The 17,484-nt window shown below is 45.8% G+C and overlaps 4 protein-coding genes across 4 annotated transcripts; 3 read left to right on the plus strand and 1 right to left on the minus strand.

Annotated features, from left to right (window-relative positions):
* The first annotated feature begins 740 nt into the window (after positions 1 to 740).
* Positions 741 to 2,733, plus strand: LOC148107295 (histone H3.1). The gene has a single exon (XM_087858214.1). The coding sequence runs from the start codon at positions 741 to 743 to the stop codon at positions 1,149 to 1,151; it is 411 nt and encodes a 136-aa protein (XP_087714340.1). The 3' UTR covers positions 1,152 to 2,733.
* A 428-nt stretch (positions 2,734 to 3,161) lies between these two features.
* Positions 3,162 to 8,225, minus strand: LOC123794189 (histone H2B type 1-N). Its single transcript, XM_087858215.1, has 2 exons — positions 7,799 to 8,225; positions 3,162 to 4,442 (listed from the first exon to the last, which is right to left on the minus strand). The coding sequence occupies exon 1, from the start codon at positions 8,186 to 8,188 to the stop codon at positions 7,808 to 7,810; it is 381 nt and encodes a 126-aa protein (XP_087714341.1). The 5' UTR covers positions 8,189 to 8,225; the 3' UTR covers positions 3,162 to 4,442; positions 7,799 to 7,807.
* Positions 8,226 to 9,141: 916 nt separating this feature from the next.
* Positions 9,142 to 11,216, plus strand: LOC123794175 (histone H3.1). The gene has a single exon (XM_087857965.1). The coding sequence runs from the start codon at positions 9,190 to 9,192 to the stop codon at positions 9,598 to 9,600; it is 411 nt and encodes a 136-aa protein (XP_087714091.1). The 5' UTR covers positions 9,142 to 9,189; the 3' UTR covers positions 9,601 to 11,216.
* A 202-nt stretch (positions 11,217 to 11,418) lies between these two features.
* On the plus strand, positions 11,419 to 13,903 carry LOC123794153 (histone H4-like). The gene is made up of 2 exons (XM_087857897.1): positions 11,419 to 11,443; positions 13,584 to 13,903. Exons 1-2 carry the CDS (start codon positions 11,419 to 11,421, stop codon positions 13,901 to 13,903), a joined length of 345 nt encoding a protein of 114 aa, XP_087714023.1.
* The last annotated feature ends 3,581 nt before the right edge of the window (positions 13,904 to 17,484 follow it).

Genomic DNA, 17,484 nt, shown 5'->3' on the forward strand with positions numbered 1-17,484 from the left:
CTTGTCTCTAGATGACAGGTTGACTCCGTGTTCCTTTAATCGTGTTTAGTAAGTAAAACACCTAGAGTAGGGAAATCCAGAAGTAAGGGGGTAATTAAATGAACCGCTGTGGAAGGGGTTCTGCAATTCCTTAAGACATTAAAAACAGCAGAACTGTAGGACCGGAAGTCGGCGCGGGCTGTTTCAAAGCCGAATTGAATAAAGCTAATACTGTCTGACCACCATAAGGAAGTCATTCACCACTTGTTGCACACTGATCGCCCGTCGTCTCTGGGCCAGGCGTTTCACCTGCGGTTTTCGAGTGCAGATAGGAAGGGGCATTCCAGACCACTCAAAGCTCAGTTCAGTAGAAGTGACCATCTGAGAAAAAATATCCGTAAGTTTGTTCTGAAAGCGTGACCCTCGGTCTCTTAGGCCCCATTACGTGGTCTCCAGAATTGGCATCTTCCCCAATCCCCAGGTGATTTCTAAGAATTTGAGATGAGTTGAAGCAGAATATTACTAAGTTAACTTCTTGGATCGCTGAGTACAACAGAGACAGGGGATTGGAATGTTGACTAATTCATCCAATCCAAGTCTGTAGTAATCCACCAATCACGTCGTTCACTGTTTAGCCAATGGTTTTATTGCGCGGGACTTTTGAAAAATGCAAGACCAATCGGAAGGCTTCTGAGTATATATAAAGGCAACGTCTTCATGCTTATTTTTCAGTTTGGCTTCTTTACCCTATTTCCTTTGAGATGGCTCGCACGAAGCAGACGGCGCGCAAGTCGACAGGCGGCAAGGCCCCGCGCAAGCAGCTGGCCACCAAGGCGGCCCGCAAGAGCGCGCCGGCCACCGGCGGCGTCAAGAAGCCGCACCGCTACCGGCCCGGCACGGTGGCCCTGCGCGAGATCCGGCGCTACCAGAAGTCCACCGAGCTGCTGATCCGCAAGCTGCCGTTCCAGCGGCTGGTGCGCGAGATCGCGCAGGACTTCAAGACCGACCTGCGCTTCCAGAGCTCGGCCGTCATGGCGCTGCAGGAGGCGTGCGAGGCCTACCTGGTGGGGCTCTTCGAGGACACCAACCTGTGCGCCATCCACGCCAAGCGCGTCACCATCATGCCCAAGGACATCCAGCTGGCGCGCCGCATCCGCGGGGAGAGGGCGTAAAGCTTTCATTTCCACTACTGGTCCAAATAACTCAAAGGCTCTTCTAAGAGCCACCCACTTTGTCTGTAAAGTTGCTGTAATACAGGCCTCCTCAAGCAGTCTCGAGATTAATGCCTTTGGAGATTCTCTGAAATTCGTTCCCGAAATTTAAGGGAGTTGAAGGGAAGCTTGGTAGATGGCATTTGGTTCTGGAATTGTGAAACCGTTTTTCCTGAGCTTTCAGCTGTGACCTAAACCCTTCCCCCTTGAACATGAGTTGGGTAGATTACATGCACGAGTTGCCTGAAGATAGTAACTTCTGGCTCCGAAGAAACTATGTAAAGATCTTCCTCTGAGGGTCGCTTTGACCTGGGAAGGGAATGAGCCACTTTAAGGTGGTTTGCAATCGCAGGTTATTGTAAGTTATCTGGGCACGTGTGGAAGGTGAGGTCCTTTAACCACAAAGGGTTGAACTTGCGTGAAGGTGGCTTTGCATTTGCTACTTACCTCTTGTAAAGGGGGTACGTTTACGCAACAACAGGTGAAAAAGCAGCTCAGCTATGTGAACATGTCTGATTGCCTTTCCATGTCTGAAACCTCAGTTTGCTCAATTCCCATTTCTAGTTAAGTGAGAGTTTTAGCTTTCCTGTAAAACAACCTTTTACACAGGAATGCAGGCTGATAGTTGGCTTTTAAATAATCAGGATTTTGAATGAGCTTACTGGTCATGATGGCTTCTACAGTCTGACTCAAAGTGTCTGCCCACCAATGCCTTGGACATCATTTGGGAGCTTGCTAGAGATGAAGGTTGTCAGACCCCACGCAGGCCTAGTCAGAATCTACCTTGTTCCACGTTCACCTCAGGTGGTTGGTTGACACTAACAGTAGTTTAAGAAGCCAATAAAAAAATATATTTTTGGTCTCATCAAGAAAGCAGCCTGTGAACTCTCACCAGGAATCAGCATTTGTAAACAGCATGTTTATGTCACAGAATTAAATGTTTTCTAAATTAATTGCACATAAGAGGAACCTGGGAAGATAGTTTGACTTAATGGAGATCAGTGATCTCAATATTGAGTGCACATTACAGACAATTGGACGTTTTATAAAAAATATCTTTGCCTGGGGTCCAGTCAGTAGCATTTTAATTGGAGTCTGTCGGGGTGATCCCAGGCAATAGTAATGAAAACTCAGGTCCTTCCAACAGGTCACTAGGGTCGAGAGCAGATGCTACATAACTTCCAATCTTGTGATTAGCTCCTGACTCCAGGTTTAGCAAAGATTTATCTGTAGAATCAGGCTTCCTTTTGGCTTGCTTTCAGAATGTCCTGCTCTCCAAAAGAGGCTTTTCAGGCTTGCTCGAGGACTGTTAAATCTCTGCAATGAATCAAACAGTATCTGACTTTTGTAGTAATTTCCGAGGATGGGGCTCATGGGAGTCTGTGATGACAGGTGGACCTGCTTTAGGCGATTGACAATGCCAGGTTTTAAGGAATGCTACAAAGAAGAACCTTCTGGACTTCCTGGCAGATAATCTTTCGAGACCTGTCTATCTTCCCATTGGGCACAAAGTCCTGTTTGGGTATCCACCTGGTTTTTCTCCATGGCCATTATTATTATTATTATTTTTTTTTTTTTAAAGATTTTATTTATTTATACGACAGAGATAGAGACAGCCAGCGAGGAGGGAACACAAGCAGGGGGAGTGGGAGAGGAAGAAGCAGGCTCATAGCAGAGGAGCCTGATGTGGGGCTCGATCCCATAACGCCGGGATCACGCCCTGAGCCGAAGGCAGACGCTTAACCGCTGTGCCACCCAGGCGCCCCTCCATGGCCATTATTTATTTATCAATTTATCTTTCCTTTTCCCCGTAGCTATTCTTTTCATTTTTAAAAACCTTTTTATTATGTGATATTTCAGAATATATGAAAGTAGAAATATTAGTTTCATAAACTCTATGTACCCTGCATCCAGCTTCCACATTATCAACACTAGCCAAATATGTTTTAACTGTGTCTCTTCCTCCCCCTTGCCTTGATAATTGTAAAGAAAATGGTATCATTTTTGCTTTCAGTATTTTAAAACACGTCCACCACTTTAAAACCTAATTCTGATGCCATGACGATTCCCCCAACAAACATTCTTAACCTGGGTGAACTTAAAAATTTTATTTACTCCACATATATTTGTTGAGAGTTTACAATGTGCTGGTTGCTGTTCTGTGCATTGGGAATATACTCAGAGAACCATCCAGACAATCAGACAATCCAGACAATATCCAGACAATAAATCAGATAGACACCATGTGTAGTATGTTAGGAGAAAAATAAAGGTAGAGTTAGAGAGTGATGGGGAGTTGAGATTTAGGTAAGGCCACCTGTGAAGATGGCACTAAGAGGATACTGTAACAGCGGAGATGCGTGGAGAGGAGAAGGGAGTGCTGAGGTGCCAGGCGGCTTCCTGCCGTCGGCAGGGCACAATCCAGGGAGATGAAGGCAGAGAAACAAAGAGAAGCCGGCTCAAGTAGACAGGGGCTCCGAGATGTAAGGCCTTGAGAGGAGTCGAACACAGGAATTTCTGTGACTGTTTCTCATATAAGCAGTTCAGCTTTATATTTAGGTAGTCTCCGTCGGACTCCAGTACAAAATTTAGGGCCCAGTTTTCTTCATGCTTTGTGCTATCCAGACCTTGAAAATGGAAGCTGACCTTTAGCATTTCATAGTTAGAGAGAAAAGAGAAAATCGCTGAAAGTTAGGGGTTAAATGTAATTCATATCCCAGTATTTCAAATTCACTAGTTGTTTTTTATTGTTGTTTCTTTTTTCTTTTTCTTTTTCTTTTTTTTTTTTGCCAGTTTACCCTCAGGCGACACTCTCCGTTTACTCGGATTGCAAATTCAGGATAACAAATGCGAATATCTTCAGGGTCCACGCAAGAGATTCTTCGTATCCTAAACGGGGGTGAGCTCCGCACCTGCACTTCAGTCAGCAGCGGTGTTTCTGGCGGAATCTAAGCCCTCCGACGGCCAGCTGCAAGCTCTGGGTGGCAGCTCAGTGTCTGTTAGGTCATTTGTCCAAGAGAGGTGTTAATGACACCTGCCGTGGGAATTGTGTAGGTAAAAGAGCCGTGACTTCATTAGTTCAAAAGTGTCATTTGGTGCCTACATAGATCGTTTTATTTAATCCACAGGATAACTAGGGGTTAGGCACCGTTAGCCCAAATACGATGTTGAAGAACCGGAAGCACAGCGAGGTGAACTACTTCATACAGCGGCTCATTTCAATAGGTCAGTCATGGACTTTTATCTCCGGGGCTAGAGAATGGAGGGCCGTGGTTTGTTACTTGCATAAATTAGTTTTACTTTATCCATCCATCCATCAAAAACTTCTTGATTACCTACTATGTGTGCCACATTGTTCTAGGTGCCAGAAATAGGGCAGTGAGGAACATGGGGAAAGTTCCCTGTGTGGAGCTCACGGATGTTCTCATTGTGGGAGACAGGAAATAAACAAAAAAAACCCAAATACAGTATGTTGGTAGGTAAAGAGATTAAGAAAACAGGCCAAGAAGATTAAGGACTGCCAGGGAGTGGGAGCGATGGGTGGTGGAGGGTTGTAGTTTTAAACAGAGTGGGTGGGGAAGACTTCACCGCTTAGACGCCAGTGAGCAGAGGCAGGAAGATCATTCGAGATCATTCCACAGGGAAGCTACCGTGATGACGAAACAGATCCTAAGTTGGGGGCATACTCAGTGTCACGGCCACAGGTCTGACGACCAACTATATAGAACCAGGGTTTTCTTGTTCTCTCAAGCTGGAGTTTCTAGGTAAACTCCACATTAATTCACATGTTTTTAATATTTTTAAAAAGTATGACACCAGGTTCCTGAGCACACCCAACTTCTCTGGTGATCTAAAAGGCAAGGGCAGGAAGAGACGCGTGTTAATCTCATGGAGGACTGCCAGCCTGATTCAGACACCAGTACTTAAGGAAAGAGTATTAATTGTGTGATAATTCATTTAAAATAAAAAGTAAGATTTGAGGTTCTAAATAATCACTGTCATAATTTTTCAGAAGAAAGAGTACATCCACAGAGTGGCTCTGCGTAATGCCTAAGGTCATGGAGCTGGGAAATGGCCTCCTGTAGGTGTAAGAACTCATCAGTTTCCCTCTTGTCTTATTTATAATATTTATAATTTATAATTACCTATTTAAGTAGGAATTTTGTACTTATATGAGCTGGGTAGGGACTGCCACACAGCTGTCCCCTGAAATGGGTTTCCTTTCTAGGTATTAATTAAACTCCCCGGCTTCGCTGGTAGCTAGTGTGGCTGTGACTACGTGTGGTCAACCTTCTGTTAGCAAAGGCAGAGAGACGCCATTCTCGGGATTTCAGTAAATGGTGAGGGTGCTTCTTTACCCTTTCCTCCCTCCTTCAGGATGGAAGGTGAACCAGATGTAGCTGGAGCAGACATCTTAGACTACAAGGTAGGAAATCACTTACATGTTAGTCTAGTTTGTAGTACTTTCAAATACACTGCGAGGCAGCCATTTCTGAGGTGCATGGCCTCCAGGGCAGGCTGACAGTGACATCCCAGCAGCCGGACAGTTATGTGGGTGTTGTCTGTAGAGGGCAGATGTGGCTAATAAGGAAGTCACCAAATGGCGGGACAATTTAAAATTGCATAAATACTGAGTACCTCATCAACATTTAGTGTCTCACAAACATTTGGCGCTCCTCGGTCCTTTCCTCTCTTCCTATCTTCGTGTAACATGTGAGCTCTGCTTGATTTTTCCATGTGTAACATGTCTTCTGGGCAACTGATTTATGATTTTTGGTAAATACAGCTTTTGAATTATATCTACATTTCATAAAATTCCCCGCTTACCTATTGAACACTTCTTAGAAGTTTCTTACTTAGGAATCACCTACTTAACATTTCTTAGAGTTTCAGCCATCCAATTTGTTGGTGTTGTCTTAGTCCTCCATAGCAGAATTTAATAGCAGAATGTATTTCAGAATATTCTCAAATAATAGAGAAAACACACGTTACACAGAGAGAGAGAGTTCCCTCAGGAGAGCGGGGCCCCATTCCAGGCCTGAGCTACGTACCTGTACATGAGAAATCGACTTTCATCTAGTTTAACCAGTGACTATTTTAGGTTGTCGGTCATTTCCAAGGGTATCTAATACTAACTCACAGGCGTACATAAAAGACAGTCCTTAAGAGGATTAAAGGACCAGATTTGCTATGCTGGCTTTCCTTTCTGCATTTCAGTAAGATCGGATCTTATGTTTTAGTAAGGCACAACACTAGCACTTCTGCAAAATCCTTGTGAAGCAAAAATGAGACACGGCTAGATGAAAGTATAACTATATAGCCCCTGTTGTTAACTACAGTCCGTAAATACAAACTCTGGGTGTCTTTTTCTGCAATCGATTCTTCTCTCCCTCTTGCTGTCTCCTCTTTCTTCAACATAGTCTCTTACTCCACCTTCCTTCCAGAATTGCTTCTCAGGATTAAATCCATTCAGCTTTTGGCAATGCTAAAGTGATCTTCAGACAGAGGCTTATCCCTTCTGTTAGTGCGGTTATTATTTAAATGTCCATTCTAGACGGGAGCCCTGTGAGGTCAAGAATGGTTCCTAACCTGCTCACTGATCTTTCCCAAGTACCTGTCACTTTCTGAAACTTAATAGGCTCTCAATACATGAACAAATAAACTCAAGAGTCCTAGTCCTTCCACTCAACACATCATTTAGGGAAGAATTTGGTCTGTGATCCTAGAATACTCTGAACTAACCATCACTCTCCCTGCCCCACACCCCATGACCCAACAGGGAAGTGCCTGTGAGGGTGGACTTTGTCAAAAGCCAGGACACTAACTGAAGTCCTGTGCTTGAGATTAATCTCAAGGCATTTTGTAATTCTATAGCTGACATTGTATTGTTAATGATTCCAATCAATCCTCTTAAGGGAAGACGACCCAAGCCTGGCTTCTTTGCTGGCTGCCAAAGACATTTCCCTAAGGGAGGCATTGTTCCCAGGCTGTTTGCTGCTGCTTCTTTCCCTTCTCCTTCCTTTTATAAATCCTGTTTAACCTTTTTCAAAGAAGCCTGAATGCCTCTATTACTTGCAGAATAATAGTTTGAGTTATTCTTCAAAAGACATCCTCTTTTCACTAAAGTCTCCCGTCTACCCTTCCGTTTACTAGAAATCAGCTTCTCACGCTATCAGGTGTACAGTATCCTATTGTTTTCCACTAAACAAGTCTCACAGAGACCCATCAGGCACAGTATGTTCTCTAGGCAAGCTTGTCTATAAAGGACGTCCAGAGGTATACCCAAAATTTCTCAGCTACAAGCCCTGTCAAAAGCTCTGCCCGAGTTGTTTTTCATTTTCTGAAATCCTAAACCAAGAGTTCAGCAGCTAGAACTTATTTCTCAGTTTTCAAACAAGTTTTTCTAAGCTTGCTAAAGCCATCTCTGTTCCAGGGAAGCACGATACTGAGAAAACAAGGATGGGAAAGTAAAGATGAAGGAAATAGGCATTTTAAGTTTTGGCACAGTTTTTCCCTAATATTAAGACGGTTCAGTATAAAAGCTCTTCGTGTGAAAGAATTGAGTGGCTCTGAAAAGAGCCTTTGGGTTCGGGTAACAAGACGCTTACTTGGCAAGTTTACTTGGAGCTGGTGTACTTGGTGACGGCCTTGGTGCCCTCGGACACGGCGTGCTTGGCCAGCTCCCCGGGCAGCAGCAGGCGCACGGCCGTCTGGATCTCCCTGGACGTGATGGTCGAGCGCTTGTTGTAATGCGCCAGGCGCGACGCCTCGCCCGCGATGCGCTCGAAGATGTCGTTGACGAACGAGTTCATGATGCCCATGGCTTTGGACGAGATGCCGGTGTCGGGGTGCACCTGCTTCAGCACCTTGTACACGTACACCGAGTAGCTCTCCTTGCGGCTGCGCTTGCGCTTCTTGCCGTCCTTCTTCTGCGCCTTGGTCACCGCCTTCTTGGAGCCCTTCTTCGGGGCGGGCGCGGACTTGGATGGCTCAGGCATGACAAAGCTCTGACACCAAAACCTAACAGAGTGAAAGCTGAGCGGAGGATTGGCCTACTTTTATATGGCTTGTATGCAAATAGCGGCTTAATCTGTCTTAATGCCTGATTGGAGCAAATCAGCCAGTAGAAACATTTTATGCAAATAAGGAGGCTTCAAATGTTCTTTTTGATTGGCTGTTTATGTGGCTGCAACTCTAGACTCTTTTCTCCATCAGAAAAAAGCATTTTCCAAAACAGCAAAATGCCGCGTCAATATGAGCCTTGTGTCTGCCTAGATCCCCACCTAAAGAGACAAAAACCTGATATAAATTTATGACCCTGTTTTCCTGCTAAATTGCAGTTACCCGGATACTAAACGCAGGAAAGAGAACACAAAAATTAGCTAAATATTTAGATATTTTCAAAGTTATGCCATGGCATTCCCAGTTTGATCAAAGTCGAGAACATTTAAGCTTTAAGAATCAGAGGATCGTCACATTTCCACAGCGATGCTATTTTTATGTTCCGTAGAAACACCGTCTGGAAGAGGTGCCAGTGTTTGTGTGTTCGGACTTATGGGATAGGGTGTTTCCATTGCTAAAATAAAACGTTTCTTCAAAGCCAGAAGCTCTGAGAAATGATAAAGGACGGATCTGGACTGGGTCAATCACGTCCAAGAGCAGAGTTTCTGAAACCGCTCAGGAACTGTAAATTTTCACTTTCGTCTCTTCCCAAATTCAATCCAGACAAAGGTATTAAAACAAAACCAATTAAGGTACTGTAAACATAAAATTCAGGCTGGATAAGGGACTGAGAACTGTTAAGTGAGAAGATAGAAAACACATTTCAACAGAAGACTTTCTAAAGTGAGTCCTGGTAGCCAATCACAAGGCCCAACAACTTACTTAATTCACGGCGCGGAATTTGAAGATTCGGACCAATCAGGAGGACGTTGCCTTTATAAATAAGAGTCGGCGCAAAAGCACTTTCAGTTGTAAACCGTGTTTGCAATCTCTGGTTATGGCCCGCACGAAGCAAACGGCGCGCAAGTCGACGGGCGGCAAGGCCCCGCGCAAGCAGCTGGCCACCAAGGCGGCCCGCAAGAGCGCGCCGGCCACCGGCGGCGTCAAGAAGCCGCACCGCTACCGGCCCGGCACGGTGGCCCTGCGCGAGATCCGGCGCTACCAGAAGTCCACCGAGCTGCTGATCCGCAAGCTGCCGTTCCAGCGGCTGGTGCGCGAGATCGCGCAGGACTTCAAGACCGACCTGCGCTTCCAGAGCTCGGCCGTCATGGCGCTGCAGGAGGCGTGCGAGGCCTACCTGGTGGGGCTCTTCGAGGACACCAACCTGTGCGCCATCCACGCCAAGCGCGTCACCATCATGCCCAAGGACATCCAGCTGGCGCGCCGCATCCGCGGAGAGAGGGCGTAAGTTGTCACGGAGGAACGCATACTTTTAACACAAAGGCTCTTTTCAGAGCCACCTACAATTTCAGGCGGAAGAGCTGCGGCACAGTAGGATCTCCGCATTCCCCCTCCCCCCAGGGGTGGCGGCCTGTGCGCGTTTGCTGGCTGCCCACTTCCGGATCCCGGCCTCCACCCGAACACTCGCCAAACCTCGCGACCCTAACCGTGAGCAGGCAGTGTGTGCTCAGGCCGATTGCGCTGTGTTCCCCATCAGAGAGTGTTAGACAAGTCTCGGCTTTTCTTTGGAGTCGTCCGTATGGCTGAGTGTATTTAAAGGGGCTCATAAGGCCGCCTTGGCTTTGAGTACTTTAAGCTGAACTGCACAATAACGTGCGGCAAGTTACAATGTATCAGTCCTGCCCACAATAGCTCCTGGTTTGGGGAATCTACAGAGCGTGCTGTCAACCGGACCGCAGCTCGCCAGGGCCAGTCTCCGAGGGCGGCCGTGAGTGAGACATTTAGACGGGCGTCTTAACACGTCATTAAGACAACTTGCCGGGAATCCAGGCAAGGATATCCACATTTCATTCTGACAGGAAAAAGGACGGATCCTTGAGCAACCCAGAAGGCGTCCTAGGGGTTTACAGTGTTTGCTGGGGCGTGCGCTCGCTGAAGCTCAGCAGCCCGCGCGGAGAGGTGCGTGAGAGCAGCTGGGTGGCCGTCCATTTCTTGACTGAGCAGTCCACCCTGTGGTAGTGGTAGGCAGCCTTTCTGTACTGGAGGTAGATCTGGCCCCTCAAGCCTGGGTGCCACAGAATTTCCAGAGTTCAGCTGGGAGCAGCACTAGCAGCCCGGGGGGCAGCAGCCTGCCTGGCACAGCGGGACCCCGCACGACTGTACCAAACGCGGGGCCCGGACCAGTAGCTGAGGATATTCACACCAGGAGTTCAGAGCTTGTGGCCGCTCATACCGGAAAACGCAACACTGAGCCCCATGCGTCTGCACCTTCGTTGTGTGAGAATCATGGTGTAGTCAGTCATTAGGGCAGAACCCAGCCCTGGCACAGGTGGTGGTGCATAACCTGTTATTAATCCTCAAAGAACCAAGGAGGCAACAGCTCCCAACGTTTCCTCCAACAAATTCAGAATCCTATGATAAACCCTAGAGCCTCGGAGGATTTGTACGTGAGTCAGGTTTTACCGACGTGAGTCAGGTTTTACCGACGTGAGTCGGGGGGAGCTCCTAGCCTCATCCCAGGGTTTATCCCTCGCTGTGGGGATTACTAAATACTGGACGCTTTTTGGGAACTATATGAACAGCTCTGGACATCAGTGAAAACACAAGTCCCACAACAGGAACCACAGGACGGGCATACCAGCAGTTTCTTCGACAAACGTTGGAGGCTCTTGGTGGGATAAATCCTTAGCCACAGAGCCCAGAAGTCAGATTTCGGAAACAACTGAACGTGTTGCTTGATGCAATATTTTGGAATCTTAAGTAAACTTATAAATGGTAAGAGCAACACCATGTGATTTCTTTGTGACTATTGAAAGGGTTATAAGGCTCTCAGTCATCACTGCAGTACTTTTGTGTCTTAAAAGTAATTTTAAGGTGGAAAGTAGGAAACAAAACAAAACAAAACTGGCAGGGGTGGGGTGAGGGGGGGACACAAAACAAAAATGTTGTACCTGAAAGTTCATAACAGCTTTATTTGCAATAGCCTTAATTAAAAACAACTTAATATCTTTCAATGGACGAATGGTTAAATAAATTTTCATGCATCCATGCGTGGAATCCTACTCAGCAACAAAAAGGGAGGCTAGTGATACATGCAACAACCCGGATGGATCTCAAGGGCATCATGCTTAGTGAAAAAAAAACTGTTAGGGAGGAAAATTTTCCTCTACCCTTGTAGGTTCTTTGGCTGTAAATTGATATAAAAACAGAGTAACAGGAGACAAATCTAATTCTGTGTGTATGGGAGCCCCATAAGAATGTGAGACCCAAGGATAAGTCTGTTGGTAGAGATTTTATGCCACCCTGAGCTAAAGAATGAGATAGGGACCTGGGCCTTCAAAGGGAGAGAGGGCAACCTACAGACAGGCCTTTCAGATAAAAAGTTATCTCTGGTAATAGCGTTCTTTCTGGGCCAGGGCCCCCATCTAAAATTTTTTAGGTAGTTAAGGAGAGGTAAAATTTTTCTTGAGTTTGCTGAGTCTTGATTGCCTTCAGTTCAAAATAATCCACATGCCAAAGCAGCACATTTTGGGGTCACATATTTTGCTCCCCCTCAAAGTCGTTTTCGAAAGGTTACATATTATATTATTCATTTATATAACATTCTCAAAATGACAAAGCCAGAGAGCGATAACAGATTGATGATTGCCACAGGACAGGGGAGACGTGTATGGATGTAATATAAAGGGGTAACAAGGAGTTCCTTGGTGATGTTGGAAAAGTGCCGTACCAGCATTGCAGTGGTATTTACGTGAATCTATATACGTGGGGTAAAATTGCATCGGGCTACACACACACAAAGACAAATGAGTGCCTGGTAAAACCGATGAGAGTTGAAAAGGCCTGTAGTTTAGTTAACAGTGTTTTGCCCATATCAATTACCTGGCTTTGATGTTGCAATATACGGTAGCTATGTGGGATGTGACCATTAGTGGAAATTGGTTCAAGGGGTTCTAAGTACTACTGCGGCAACTTCTTGTGAATCCAGTTACTGCAAAATAACAAGGCAAAAAAACAAAAACAAAAACAAACCCCCAAAACAGCTGTGACAATTTTTTTTTTAAGCAATTCCTACTTTGCATTGCTTGGGATCCCACGGTTTGTTTTAGAAATCGATGTGATTTTTTCCCACCACAAACAGCAGTTTTTTGCTTTCTTCTGGCTGTTCTAGTGGTGACATGTCCATCGGGTTGATGTTTGATTCATTTATGTTGTACGTGATGTTTTAGATATTGCTACCCTTACCTCAAAAGTAAATAGAGCTTCAGAATTTGATATTCCTAATCTCAAATTTTCTGATGGTGTGCCCGGCCGGCTAATCCCAACACTACTTGGTACATCATAAGTACCAAATAAAAATCACTTCTTATTTAAAATTTCTATTTATTCTAAGGACATCATTTATATTTTCTTAAAGCTAAGCTCTTACGTAACTAGCTTAACTCACATATTTTTCATTAGAGTTCATGACAGCTTTGCTTGTGTTCCCCGCACTAAGCCCGGAAAAGGGCTCTCCACCTTCTGTCCTCCCTATGAGAAGCACAGGGCCTTAGTCCCTGACAATTTACATTCTTTTCCTCTGCAACCCTTTTTGTTTAAATATATATGCTTAATTTGTATAGATAGAGCACACTGTGCATACTAGTGTTACATTGGAAATGTTTTCAAATCCTTCCATGCTCTTCAGTCTTGTATTATAAATACTTTGGGTTTAAGCAGAGGGTTCCTGGCGATATGAATTCATTGTTCATGAACTAGATGCCGGTCATTTTGCTTCTAATAACTCACCAACAAGTACTCTTCCTTCTCACGGCCAGGCTACCAAAAATCAGGTAGATCAGCAAACATGTTCAATGTTACAGTTTGAAAGAGGCCACTCGCTGACCCCAAACCTGAAGCCTGGCCTGGTTGCTCCCCAATATATTTACAAATTCCTCTGTTTCTTGGGATTTGGGCTTGTTTAAATTCCAGTGTGGCCAACGACCCAAGAATATATATGGGAAAGATAAATCTTTAAACACATGTACGTATGTATGAAGGAGGTCGTTTCTTTTGTGTACATGTCTGAAGCTTGTGTTTAGAGGTTCTTATTTTCTAAATACCAGTAAATCTCCCCACCCCGTGTCTATTTGAGGCCGTAGAAGCAAGGAGCGAGGACTCCGAACGATTTCCTAACTTTTCTGGTGTTTTAGTTTTCACAAAGTTCTGCACAATTGTTACAAAAGGGGCTGCTGGGGGCTGGTATTAAGGTCCTTGGACTGTAATACCCAGTGACTGCTTACTGTGGCCGCGGCAAGGGCGGGAAGGGCCTGGGCAAGGGGGGCGCCAAGCGCCACCGCAAGGTGCTACGCGACAACATCCAGGGCATCACCAAGCCCGCCATCCGGCGGCTGGCCCGGCGCGGCGGCGTCAAGCGCATCTCCGGCCTCATCTACGAGGAGACCCGCGGGGTGCTCAAGGTGTTCCTGGAGAACGTGATCCGGGACGCCGTCACCTACACGGAGCACGCCAAGCGCAAGACGGTCACGGCCATGGACGTGGTCTACGCGCTCAAGCGCCAGGGCCGCACCCTCTACGGCTTCGGGGGCTGAGCCTCACCCAAGTCCTCACATCCAAACCAACCAAAGGCACCTTTCAGGGCCGCCTGCTCTTTGTACGAGGGAGCTCTCACTCGCCGCTGGGTGCTGAGCTGTGGGGGTGGCCTGGTACAAACGTCGAAAGTTCATGGGCACAACTGTCGCTCATGCAGTTAGGTCTTCACATCAGCTGCTCCGAGTGTAACATCGGACACTCTCCGGATCGGCAGGCGGGAAGCGGTTAAATTTGGCGATACAGCAGGTAGTGTGACACGGTGGGTTAGACAGGTTCCTAGATGAGGGAGATTTGGGGGCTGCCGCCAGACGGCGCGGATCTGACCTCAGCGCGGCCTCTTCCAGGCGGCTGCGCCAAAGCACCACAAAGCGCACTGCAGTGTTCTCCCGAGAGTTAGTGCTTGTTTTTTTCAGTACATTTGCGTGTGCGTGTGCGTGTGCGTGTGCGTGTGCGTGTGTGTGTGTGTGTAGGCGGGGTCTCCCAGCCACATTATGTTCTGCCTGGTCAGATCTGTTAGTTCTAGAATAAACAGTAATGAGCATAACCCTTAGCATACGCCACGTTGAATGCATTCATCCCACAGAATTTTTGTCCTACGTCAAACCTATTTTTGACGAGCTGGTCAAAGATGATCAATGCTAAAATCTTTGGAAAAAAAGCTGGGGAACACTAGATTCAAATGGTGTCAAAGTATCTCCAAACAATGTTATTTGCAAAGGGAAAAAAATATCTTTGCAGTGGAGCGATGCCTCCCGGCCCTCCACCGCGTGTTCGCTGAGCGTTCTAATTTAGCACAACTACAAGTACCTGACCACCTGCGTGCCTTCCCTTGTGCAATATACATATGGACCATCACGTTTGACAAAGGTGTAAGCATCTAATCATGCCTCCAGCTACTGTTTCCAGAGAGTACAGGGGATAACGGAGCCAGGGAAACGCCGTCACAAGGGGAAAACATCAAATCAGAACGTGGGACATAATACAATTAGTTTGGTTTCTCCCAAAAGCCAGTCATAACAAAAAGGTGGAGGAGTGTCCAGATTAAAAGAGCCTCAAGTAACAGAGCACTGAACAAGATGTGCTGATTGGATCCCGGCCCTCTAGAGAGAGCTATAAAGGCCATTACGGAGGCGAATGGGGAAGCTTGAATGCAGACTGGATATTAGATCACTTTATGAATTAGTTTCTTTCTTCCTTTTTTTTTTTTTGGTTTGATAATGTTGAGATTATATGGAGAATTCCCTTATTCTTAGGAGTTAGACACTGAAATATTCAGGGGTTCAATCCTCATGATGTCTGCAATCTACTTTTTAAATGGCTGAGCAAAATACATATATAGACATATACACAAAAGTGGTAAATTGTGCTCAGTTCTGGAATCTAGGTGCTGGTTATAAAGATAATCGATCAGCCCACCTTTTATCTTTTTTTGTGTTTGAATATTCTTATAATAAAAATTGGGGAAAAATAGAACAGGTGACAAAATGTGTTGGAAACTGATGTGTGTCATTAGGAGAGGTTGTCGAACGGGTAAGTGTAAAAAAGGCCTGTCTTCACGCTGAGAGGGGACAGGAGCAGCAGGACCCTCGGCCCCATGATGTGTGTCAGAAGCACGGGTCTCATTCCCCTTGTGCCGACTCCTTGATCAGAAGTTGGCCAGAGGGCAAGGACATGGAACAGGTCAGTCTGGGCCACATTGGCAAAGAGTAGGACAACCACCAGAGTCAAGATCCAGGGGGACAATGAGTAGTTAAATGCCATGGACACTGGGAAAGAATTTCTGAAGAAGGAGGCCCAGCAGTTGCCTGAGGAAGGAAGGCCCCTCCCGTCAGCTGAAAACCTGGGGAGCAGCCTGCTTACTTCACTTCGTTGCTTTGGGATGTGGTGACAGTCCATGCGCTTTGTGCTGTCAACGTTCAGTCAAGGTCACGACAGGACAGATAGCCCCTCACACTGGGCAATAGGAGGAGCTTTTTTCTTTTTTCTTTTTTTAAAGATTTTATTTATTTTAAAAAAGATTTTATTTATTTATTTATTAGACAGAGAGAGACAGCCAGCGAGAGAGGGAACACAAGCAGGGGGAGTGGGAGAGGGAGAAGCAGGCTCCCAGCAGAGCGGGGAACCTGATGCGGGGCTCGATCCCAGGACCCCAGGATCACGCCCTGAGCTGGAGGCAGATGCTTAACGACTGAGCCATCCAGGTGCCCCAGGAGGAGCGTTTCCTAAAGAAGCTATTTGCAAACTGAGTGCAGGATACAGAAACCCCAAGAAATTGTGCCTCACCCTAGGCCTGGTCCGTGGGGCAGCTTATCCCCTACAAGCCTGACTGGGCCAGGGAAGCAGTTAAGGGAGCTGCATGGAGAGGGATCCACAGCAGGTGCTGCTGAGGCTTTGAGAGAGGGGTGCAAGCAGCCTGTGGGGACCCCTGGAGGGGAGACTGGGGAGTAAACACTCACAACACCCATCTCTCCTTTCCTCCCATACCCTACAGGTGGTTTTCATTGACTGAACCCAACCAGAGGTAACACATTGGTGGGATCCATACAGGGGAGCCCCATGTGGCCTAGGGCCAGGGGAGAAGGTAGAACAAAGTCTGGAGGGCCAACTGGAAGATACCCAGTACAGTTATGTTTGAAGTAGACCATCTCCATGTTTTATAAAATGAATGTTCCAGAAAGTTATCTGTTCCTATGACACGCTTTCTTTGGGAAGATTTAAAATTCTTTGTCTTGTCCCTGGAAGCAGCTTGTAGGGATGATGTCATAGTTTAAACCATTCATAGACCACATAGGACTTTATAAACTATTATAAACAACTTACTGCATATACCCAATTCCACAGAATTAAATATTTACTCTCTAAATCTATGCATTTTGAGTTTAGAGTGATGTATATTTGGCATTTGGCTTTCCCTGTGAAAAGTTGAAACCTGACAAAGTAATCATGTGTTTTAAGTTTAAAAACAAAACAAACAAAAAAAAGAGGACACAACGAAGCTTTTTAAAAATAGATGTTAATTCAAGGTTGCATTTAAAACTTTTAAAAGCTTTTCAGTTCACTTTCCCATCAGCCCCAGTATATTTTGGGCCCTTATATAATATGACAGGGTTTAAACAGCAGATGAGCCAGAGTGACTGGCTTAGAATTATGGCTCTAACACTTATTGGTTGTGTAATAAGTCACATAACGTCTCTGTGCCTGAGTGACCTCATCTGTCAAATGGGGATGATGATTCTTTCCCCACAGGGTTGTTGGGAGGGTTTTGGAGTCAAACAGACATGGCTTGAATCTTGGCTTCTCTCTTTTTCTGGTCTGAGATCTTGGAAAGTGTAACACTTGGAGAGTATAAAAAGTAATAAGTCCCTAAAGTAGTGGTTTTGGGTATTACACAGTGTTTGAGAGTTGGGTTTTTATCTCTAAACCTTAGTTTAACCCATGTGAGGGAGAGATGTTGATTACCAGCAATTTTAAATGAATTTTCCTCTTATGTTTTTCTTCTCAAACCCCAAAGCATCTTCAGTTCTTCAAGAAAGGGAGAGAAAAAGAGAGTTTTGAATCGCGACAGGGTTCTTCTAGCTGC

Source organism: Ursus americanus, chromosome 32 (assembly GCF_024610735.1).
Source record: "Ursus americanus isolate L20-20 chromosome 32, mUrsAme1.1.p, whole genome shotgun sequence".
Classification (NCBI taxonomy): Eukaryota; Metazoa; Chordata; class Mammalia; order Carnivora; family Ursidae; genus Ursus; species Ursus americanus.

Excerpts from the sequence above, each read along its gene's own strand:
- LOC148107295 (XM_087858214.1), top strand. The coding sequence starts at position 741 with ATGGCTCGCACGAAGCAGACGGCGCGCAAGTCGACAGGCGGCAAGGCC.
- LOC123794189 (XM_087858215.1), bottom strand. The coding sequence starts at position 8,188 with ATGCCTGAGCCATCCAAGTCCGCGCCCGCCCCGAAGAAGGGCTCCAAG.
- LOC123794175 (XM_087857965.1), top strand. The coding sequence starts at position 9,190 with ATGGCCCGCACGAAGCAAACGGCGCGCAAGTCGACGGGCGGCAAGGCC.
- LOC123794153 (XM_087857897.1), top strand. The coding sequence starts at position 11,419 with ATGGATCTCAAGGGCATCATGCTTA. Across the intron at positions 11,444-13,583 it reads TCTCAAGGGCATCATGCTTA|TGACTGCTTACTGTGGCCGC; the intron begins GTGAAAAAAAAA and ends TGTAATACCCAG.